At 50.7% G+C, this 9,715-nt stretch overlaps 1 protein-coding gene across 1 annotated transcript in view; it reads left to right on the plus strand.

Moving 5' to 3' along the window:
* OPHN1 (oligophrenin 1) overlaps nucleotides 1-9,715 on the plus strand; it is a 55,008-nt gene that overhangs the window by 40,511 nt on the left and 4,782 nt on the right. The window contains exons 15-20 of the mRNA XM_026054644.1: nucleotides 1,171-1,255; nucleotides 1,555-1,613; nucleotides 3,171-3,276; nucleotides 4,738-4,897; nucleotides 8,166-8,313; nucleotides 9,629-9,667. Coding sequence (XP_025910429.1) covers nucleotides 1,171-1,255; nucleotides 1,555-1,613; nucleotides 3,171-3,276; nucleotides 4,738-4,897; nucleotides 8,166-8,313; nucleotides 9,629-9,667 — 597 coding nt within the window. The remainder of the gene's footprint in view (nucleotides 1-1,170; nucleotides 1,256-1,554; nucleotides 1,614-3,170; nucleotides 3,277-4,737; nucleotides 4,898-8,165; nucleotides 8,314-9,628; nucleotides 9,668-9,715) is intronic.

A 9,715-nucleotide genomic window follows, 5' to 3' on the forward strand; every position in this document is an offset into this window, starting at 1 on the left:
GGCCACGAGCAGCAGGGCACCGCGCGGACAGGGAGGCCACGAGCAGCTCCTCGCACCAGGGCCCGAGCGCAGCCGCCGGCGGCAGGAGCAGAGCGGAGCTCCGGTGCAATGTTCGTGTTCGTGGGGTACCCGCACGGCCTGGGCGCGGGCCAGCTCCCTGTGCGGGTATCTGATATTGATGGACCGTTCAAAAGCTGTTAGTGCTTTTACTATTGTTGTTGTTTATTATAACGGTCCATTTGCGCTGACATGTGGCCGCACCAGCTTCCCATGGAGCCCCAGCCTCAGACAGCTATCCAGTTACGCTTGCCTGGTGACTAATTACTTAGCCTGAGTTTTTATTGCTTCTCGGTTCTCACCCTCCTGTGAGTAGCTCTGTTTTTCTCTTGTGAACCCCAGCAGTGGGTTGCTTGTCATCTCTTAATATGCGCTGGTTTGGTTGACCGCTTGTCAGCCCACCGGGTACAAATTCCTCATGGTGAAAAGTCCAGCAGGACTGAGGAGATTTTTCTGATGTGGAAGACCTCAAACTTCAGCGAAGGGGGAGATTTTTCTCTTTAGTCCTATTTCTATTTTAAAATAAACTATACAATTTGTTTCTTTAGTCTAGCTTGCCCCACAAACCATGTTCCTTGCTTCACTGCGCCACAAAAATGATGTGGTTATTCAGTGAGGGTGAATGCGAGCAAAGTATTATTCTGTATTGCTTTGCCTTCTCCATGCTCCTGCCTTGCCTTGCACTGACTAGGACTACATCCAGCATAACTTTAAGGGGAGTAACCAGGGAGAAGGGATTGGAACTGGGCCCCTAAAAAGTTATTTTGAATATCAGGAAGCTTATCTTGCCTCTGCTGGAATGTGTGGTTTCTACCACTTCCCCTGAGAGCAGGCTTGAATATGCAGGGGAAAAGCAATCTGTAGAGACTAAGCCTGCACTAACTTTTCACTGCTGCTTAAATATTACATTTGGTCCTCATCCTAAACACCAGCCCATCAGAAGGACTGGTGCTGTCGCTGTTACTCTGCTTCCATGCCCGTGAGCAATGGGCAGATATTTTCTGATGCTGCTTTCACTTCTTTTGCCAGTGGAGGTGACCTGCCCATTGAATCTGCCATGTATAACAACCTCAGAGTGGACCTATTTTAATGCCATTTTTATTCTTCCTCAAGATCCAAAATGCCCAGGAGATGTAGACCTGCAAAGCAGTGACTGGGACATCAAGACGATCACCAGCTCACTGAAGTTTTATCTCAGGTAACGTATTGGTCTGTACCCGTTTAGAGCACGTGAATGGGCTTGGGAATGATGGTGAGGAGCCGAGTAAGCTGTCAGGTTCAACCCAAGTGACAGGATGCTTTAGGAAGGATATGGGTTTGGGTTTGGGGGACAGGGCTGCAGGAGGGGTCTGGCTGTTGCAGGACCCCGACGCTCGTGGGGTCTGCCTGGGACCGGGTGCCAGGAATCGCTGGGCCTGGAGGGCCCGCGTCGCCTCTGGTCCTTCGGGAGGGCGCGCAGAGGCACCTCCCGGCACTCGCTGTTCCTGTGTCTTGCAGGAACCTGTCTGAGCCCGTCATGACCTACCGACTCCACAAGGAGCTGGTCTCTGCTGCCAGTAAGTCGCACGCTGATGGCCCTGCGCGTTGCATGAGCTGTCATTGCCTCTGTCCGGTGCCGGCGGCTCCCCGAGCACGGAGCGGGTCCTGGGGGAGGCGTCTGGGCCACCCCAGCTCTAGGCGTGGTGGGAAGCGTGTGTGGCCGGTGCCGTGTGCGCGGGCAAGCGCGCGCGGAGCCCCTGCCCCGGGCACAAGTCACCCTCTGTCTGCTCCCCGAGTTCTGGAAGGAAGCTGATGATCGTCCTGCCCCTCTTGCCTTTGATATTCCAGTGCGCTCCCCTCCAACAGCGTTTCGCACTCTGGGAGGTTTCGGACACCCAGGGGATGGTAATTAACAGAAAATAAATCAGCCTAAGAATCCTAGCAAAACCATTTCTCATAATAGCAGTGTATTTATCTTTAATCCTGTCAGGAAATGCAATGTAATTCACTGAGCAGAGAGTTAGATGCTCCCTTTGAGTTGTGAAAATGGTCCTCAATGTTGAATCCAGCGTTTCTGCTGCTACATGCAGTGCATTTTTATGCTGCAGCTCTAGGGACGGAGCAGAGGCAGCGCGAAGCAGCGTGGCTGTTCTGGGAGGGCCTGGCCGGCGCTAACCTGGGCCCTCCTCAGCGCTCCTCTTGTTGTGGCTCCCTGTGAGGAAGCCATAATAATGTAAAACTGGCTGCAGCCGCAGGCTGTGCTGCGAGCCAGCAAGCTGGAGCGGGGCTGCAGGGGCTGCTCATCTTGCTCAGCATGAGAGTGCTGGTGTTTGGAAACTGATAGTACGCGCTGCCATCAACTGTTTTGGATGAGAACATCCTTCATACCCCCACGTCTCCTTGAAGGGGATGGGGAGGAAGGAGCTCAGCCTCTCCTTCAGCTGGAGCCTTGGAAAATTAGTAGCACTTGTTCTTTCTTGTGAAGGAAAATTTTCCACTACCCCACGATTGTGCTTAAGACCAAGATTTATTAGTTTCAAGACTGATTAAACCAATGATGGCTGAGTATGTGTAAAACTCTAATCCCTTCCTTATCCTCTCTCAGAAAGTTGCACCTTTAAGCTTCCCACCTACCAGGATCCCACACTATTCTTTTCACACTGAGTATTTTATTGTTTCTTGATTATTTATGCTGCTTTGGGTGACCTCCTTGGGTCAGGGACTCCATTTTTTCAGGCAGAACACTTACCCGTGGTGCTCAGCACTGTTTCTATCTGGGCTGATCAGAGATCAAGAGACGGGCCAGGGGAATGAGTCAGTCTGTGGCCGCGCTCAGCGCGCGGGTAGAGGTGGCTGCACCAGCCACCGCCCTCACCCACAGCAGAGCAGGAATCCAGCCCCGAGCCCCCTTCCAAGCACCGTGTCCCCTCCTTTGCACTTCATTTTGTTTCTCGCTCTGCTTACCCTGTTGCTATGTAATACTATGTCCCTTCTGCTCCCACTCATGGGGTTTGGCAAGCCAACCCCCTGTTCTTGGGGGAACAGCACCCAGATTTCCTTGGTTTTTACTTTTCCTTTAGCTATTTACTTTAAAATTGACAGTCACAAACTTTTCTTTGCGTTATTCTTTCCAGAATCTGAGAACCTGGATTATAGACTGGGAGCCATTCACGCTCTGGTGTATAAACTACCTGACAAAAACAGAGAGATGTTGGAGCTCCTCATACGACACCTAGTCAAGTAAGCAGAGAATTTTCTCTAATGCCAAACTAAAAGCAATAACAGAGTCAGCCAAACAAGCCTATCTTTTTTTGTGTGTGTGTTTGTGTATGTAGTAGGTTTGTAAAACTCTGTCCAAGACCATCCTCCTAGGAATTTATATTTAGACTGGACAAATGGAGTGGTTGTCCTTGCTATTCAATGCGTTAACTGATGTTTCTCTTTCTATCTGCCAGTTGCATCCCCTTTCTGACAAGTGCCAAGCAGGAAATAATTTTGAAATGTAAATACAGTCTGGCGGAGCAGAGCTGTAAACACGTCGCCCCTCAGTCCAGTTAACAGGAGCATTAGGTCGGGTTTGGAAATAGCTGTAAGACCTGTGCCCGTGGGCTGACCGTGACGCGTGTTTTGGGTTCACCTCCAGCTCTGTGGACTGTTGAGTCCCTGCAGTAGCATGAGGGACTGAGGATACAGGTAGGAGAGGAGTCCCATGGCACTGCAGAGCTGCGTGCCCGCTGGCTTCTGCGTGTGAGTCGCTGACAAAGCGGTTAGTGGTGACTGGCACCACAGTGAGGTGAGGGCTGCACGTGGAGAATCCGCTCTGCGCTCCCCGTTGCGGTGTGGGTGACGGAGGGAGAGGCTTGTGGGCGCTGGCTGTCCTGGGGATCCCAGCTCAGATCCATTCCTAGCCCTGCACGTTATCAGTTGATTACATATTTTTCTGTCAAGTGGCAGGACTGAGTGTGTCTGGCTCACAGTCTGATGTAGCTGACACTTCTTGGAGCCCCCTTTACGCTAACAGAGCCCACTTGAACAGCACAGCTATGGGGCAAGCCTAGATATCATTCGATTTCAGCACCTAAGTCTCTCTGCTTGAGTCCCAGACCTCGAAGGCTGTTCCCCTTTTGAGAACATGTAGCTGCCATGGAATTGCTTAGTGCTTCACTGGCTGGTTGCTGCTGCTCCGCAGGTCTGCGCGTTGCTCCAGAACTTGAAGTCTGTTGAATAAAGACTTTTCTGTTCACTGGAAACTGTGGCTCTTTCAGGAAGAAGATGATACAGAAATTTTTTGAAAGTCCTTCAAAAGTATTCTCCTTACAATGGGTTCTCCTCCTTTAAAAGAGGAAAAATTAAAGCCAAAAGTCAATCTGGAGTGAATAGGATATGCCAAATTAAATGATTCCTTCTGGTGCACAGATGGCTTTTGTTTGTGATGTTAAAAGAGGATTTAGGTGTTTGAAGGGATAGGACAGCAGCACTGTCAGCACATTGCCCTCTCAGGCTGTTGTCCCAGTCAAAGAGGATATATGTCATAGTCACAAACATGTTTTATCTCTAGTAGGCCTAGGAAGCAAATTCTGCTGAACATAATAAAGAAAATTGAATTAGTGATGCACATTGGCTCTTTTAAATTGCTTCAAACAAGATACAACTTAAAATAAACAAAAAAAAATCTGTTCCTTCTCTCCCCCCTCTCTGCAGCATATGTGAACACAGCCGAGAGAATCTGATGTCACCGTCTAACATGGGGGTAATATTTGGACCTACCCTCATGCGTGCACAGGAGGACACCGTAGCAGCAATGATGAACATCAAGTTCCAGAACATCGTAGTTGAGATCCTCATCGAGCATTTTGCAAAGGTATAGAGGGCACAGATGGCAAAGGTATAGATACAGGAGCTCATGCCCAGAGCTCACAGCTGCTGTGTCCTGGCCACGCAAAATGTTGCTCTGGCAACAGTTTAAGGGATTTGACTCCTTTTTCTGGATTTATTTGATAATATACTGTAATTGCTGAAATGCATCAGAAGCTATTGAAGTACAAACAGGTATGTTTATACCAGCCGGGCGGCGCGAGCGGGAGCCTGTGGTGTTGAGCAGTGCAAGCAGGAGGACAGAGCTCGAGAGGCCTTTGGGAACGCGCCAGCAGCTCATGGGGCAGCGTGCCGGTGTCTTTGCAAGTCACTGCGAACACTTGCACAGCAGCAAAGCAGCTCGCTGCGCGCGGGCACCTGCAAACAGGCTTGAGAACAGCAGCTCTCTCTTCCCTCTTGCAAAGCCTACAGTTCAGGCTGTGGCCAGCAGAGAGAAGCCAGAGTAAACGTATAATTTACACTGTCACCACTAAGATCTGGAATTAAATCTTTAATTAAGTGAGACATCTTTTTGCTTGCTTTTAATTTCTTCAGTGATAAGGTTAAGTTAGGAACATTTATTAGATTGAGCTTGTAAGTGCAGCTTCAGAGTTGAAAATGTCTTCAGCTCACACATAAGTAAACATTTGAAATGAAGCTGAAGGAAGAGAAAGATATTATTTATCTGGTGCAATATGAAGAAACCAAGGACAAAGTAACTATTTATGAAGTCTCTGAATAATTACTGATTCCACAACTTATATTTCAGTGCTGTGGTTAAATTAAATAAATCGATCCCTCTGGAAATACCTTCTTCCCTGTACAAACCTTCCAAATAGAAGATTTGGTCAATAACTTTGTACTTTCAAATTGTTTAACTTGGCTTTTCATTTAACAGGTAGATGAAAGCAGAGGCTGCACCACAGCTTAAAAACAGTGGTTGGTGGTGCATCTAGTAGGAGTTCAACTGTCCTTGAAAGGCATATAAACAGCATTCTGTGGTAGCTCCTTAAGAATTAATGGGGAACTTTACACTTTTTCTTTCTCTTTAAAAAACAATATTGGACTATATATATACACGTGTCAGTGTATATGAATGAGGTTGATTTTTTTTTTTAAATGCCCTGCTACAGATAAGTTGTTGCTATTTTAATAATCCATTAGCTGGTGGTTTTAAATCATGGGCTGTTAAAGTCTCAGCAAATTCCTGTGAATGCCGGCACAAGGAGCACCCTGGGCTCCTGTATTGCAGGATGGAGGAAATGTGCTTGCCCTTGCAAGGACGAGGCTGCCATTAAGCATCAGCAGCCAGTCTGGGTCCCCAGACCCCAGGAGGAAGGAAGCTGAAAGGATCGGATCAGTTTGGATCCGGATCAGTTTGGTTCCTTAAGGAACCTTTTCCTTAAGCTCTGCAAGAGGAACCGCAGACACAGCAGCAGTCTCTGTTGTTGCCAGTCTCTTCACAGGGGCAAAGTCAGGCGCAAAGGCTGAGGACCAGTGCACGGCGCTGACACCCAGCTGGCTGAGTTAGAAATATGGAAAAATCGCTCGAGGTGGATTCAGATCCGAGCCCACGCGCTGGGCTGGGACACTCGGGGACACCCGGGGAGTCAGGCTGCAGAAAGGACTAGCGCCATTTCTCACTTGCCTACATCCTGCATCTTTACAGTTTTGCTTTTCTCTCCTCCAGCTTGATTTCCTAGAATTTGACTAGGAAAAGAAAGAAAGAAATAGTGTGGGTTTGTTTTTGTTTTTTTAGGAAATGGCATCTGTAATCAAAATGTCCCTTAGTTTTCAAATACGCCTGGGTCGCGCTGCGGAGCTGCCCTCACAATGAGCCGTGCCCCGAGGGAGCAGTGACGTGCACGCAGCGGTCAGTGCAGCGTGACCCCCTCCCGGGGCTGCGCCACGTCCGGGGTTTGGCGGATACCCCCATGGCGGGACCAGTCCTTCTCAGGCTGGAATTGCAGCCTCGGGCCTCGCAGCCCGGCCTGCATGGGCCATAGGAACTTACTTTCTTAAAGCCTGGTCAGTTTGTACTCAGGGAAGGAATACAAAACCATTTGAATTGGGGCCTTAATGTGGTATTTCACATCTTTTTTGAAGATGTAAAATTCCCAACTTCCCAAATGTTTAATTCTTTTTCATATGTTAAAGAAGCACTGGAGAACATCTAAATTAAACCCAAGCAAAGAGGGGCCATGTGGATAATGTCAAAGGGAAATAGATCTCTAACCAGTTGTTGTTTTTATGCCATTGTTTTATCCAAGATCATTTTATAATACATATACTGCGGGCGAAGGCAAGACCTGAAGGGTTTTTTTAAGATTAAGTCTAAAACAATGTGGTGTTTTGTTTTGCTGCTTTCTTTAGCTTGAATTGCCTCCCTGGTATGGCAAACTTGCTGTTCCCGGCAAGCATGGGCTCCGGGGCCTGTGCGGCTGCTCCGAGATAGTTTGTCCTTGCAGATGTTGTCTGTGTTGGTAGCTCTGCTGCATCAACCTGGCTGTGGCAGCGCAGAGACCCGTGTGAAGGCGTGGGGCACCGTGGCACCGTGCGCTGACCCTGGGGGACCCGCTGTGACTGGCGCAGCCCCGACCCTGTCCCCGCTTGGCCCTGCTGGCCCCGGTGTCGGCGTCGCGGGCCGAGCGCCGGCGGTGCTGCCGTGCAGCGCCTTCCCGCAGCCCGGCCCGGAGCGCCGACATTCCCAGATCCGCCAGGACAGGCGGCACGTGGTGCCAGGGGCTGCCCTGCACAGCGGCCGAGTCAAAGAACTGCCCGGGTCCAGCACGGTTGGCCCTGCTGCGGGGGAGACCCCTTGGTATGTTCCCTTCCTCGTGCCCTTGCTGCGTTCCCTTCCTCGTGCCAGGCGCTGCCTCTGCCTCCGGAGGCGCTCGGAGCCCGAGGCTGGGAAGGGCGGCCAGGGCAGCGTCAGCTGCGGCGGCCCGTCGGCTCTCCCGCTTTTGGAGGCAGCCGCAGCCTGCAGGGAGCTTTGGCTGCGCGTGGGCAGCCGCTGCTTTGCGATCTGGTGGTGACGGGGAAGGTGACGGCACCGAGCAGGGGCAGGGGAGTCTGCACCGCGTGTCCGGCCGCCCGGAGGGGTGACCCGTTCTGCTCAAACCGCCTTCCTCGCCGAGCGCGTTGGATTTTACGTGCAAGCATCTTCAGTTGCAAAGATGCCTTTCAGTGAAACTAGATTAGTGAGAAAACCTTTGAAAATGTCATTTGGGCTGGTAACACGGAGGGAATCAGTGAAAGCCTCTGTCTCCCTGCAGATCTACTCTGGCCCCCCAGAAGACAGCGCGGCCCCGCCGGTCCCGCCGCCGAGGGTGACTGCCCGCAGGCACAAACCCATCACCATCTCCAAGCGGCCACTGCGGGAGAGGCCCGTCTTCTTTGGGGCTTCCGTGGGAGAAGGCGAAGGTGAGTGAAGAGTTCGGCTGCTCCCTGGCACCCTGTGCCCCCCTCACCCCAACTGTTTTTGCTGTCACCTCTGAGGAGCAATGGAAAGCAGGAATAGCTGAACACGTGAGACAGCGAGGTCCCTTGTCCCCCACCCAAGGGAGGTTCCTTGTCCCTAGTGAGAAAGGAAAGCCCTACGTGAAGCACTCACATGTAGGCTGCATCATGCCACAGGGATTTTTTTTTTTTTTTATCACTTGCAACATTCACATTTAGCTGAGCTAAAATATCTGCTTCTTGCACATGAGAAGCCCAGGAAGAAAAGGGATTTTACAGCTTCCCAGGTGTTGGTGCAAAGTAATGGGAGCAGAAGTGAGAGGCAGAGGTGGGATGGTGCAGCCGGGGGTGTGAGTGCTGCCTGTGCTGTCCAAAAGCACGTTAGTCCTGGGAGAAGTCGTGAAGGTGGCTGAGCCATCGATAATTTTACATTCCAAGTAAGAACATGGAAGCACTGCTTTTCAGCACCTAGTGATAGTATTTCCTAGACCAAGTACAAATCTGCTGTTAAATCCATTCAATCGTAAAGAAATGATGAGGCCCCTATTATTCATTGAAGGACACATCAGCATAAAGTCGTGTTTCTCTCCGCACCTGGTTTGCTCTAATTGTTGCTGCAAGCTGTGCCCTGGAGCATGTCATCACCAAAAGAAATTACAAGTTTTTTTCTCTGTTAAATTTTTTTAGAGCTTTAGTGATTTTTAGGCTTAATCCTGCAAGTGTACATCTTGGCATCAGCGCAACGTAAGTGAACAAATAGCTCTTTAAAATCACAAGCTTGGCCATGTAGTTAAAGATGACCTTGCATTTCAATGTTTCTCTGAATTAGGAGCAAAAACGTTAGCGTTTGGCGGCAGCGAGTCTGCAGGGCACAGTTGATTGCCTGGCAGTGATTGTGCATTTGTGTCACGAGCATGGCCAGAGGGATGAGACAAGTGCTTTTGGGAGGAACACAAGCACCTGGTCCTAAGCTGCAGCGTGAGAATCATGAGCAGGAGGCCTGCAGATAGAGATATATATATAAATAACTGTCCTTTCCCTAGTTGCTAGCTGTTACTAGGCTACATTCAGTGCTGTTGCAGCCTCATTTTCCCTCAGCACTGGTGGAAGCCGTTGCTGTTTGTATTTGCTCAGCACGAGGCGCTGGCGTGGCCGAGGAGCCGGCTCGGACCGTGGCTCCAGCTGCGTTGTGCACCGGGAGGCCCTGGGGCTGGCGCGGGGTCCGGGTGCCTCTGTCCTGCTTCACCTGCAGTTTGTCCCCTCTCTGTCGCTTCCGCAGGGGACGTCTGGACACAGGCGCTGAACGGTGCTGCGGTGGGTGCCGAGGCGCCGCGGCCGCTGCTGCGGAGCCGCGCGCCAGCGCCGC

Source organism: Nothoprocta perdicaria, unplaced genomic scaffold, assembly GCF_003342845.1.
Source record: "Nothoprocta perdicaria isolate Ctin4 unplaced genomic scaffold, notPer1 scaffold_124, whole genome shotgun sequence".
In the NCBI taxonomy this organism is placed as follows: Eukaryota; Metazoa; Chordata; class Aves; order Tinamiformes; family Tinamidae; genus Nothoprocta; species Nothoprocta perdicaria.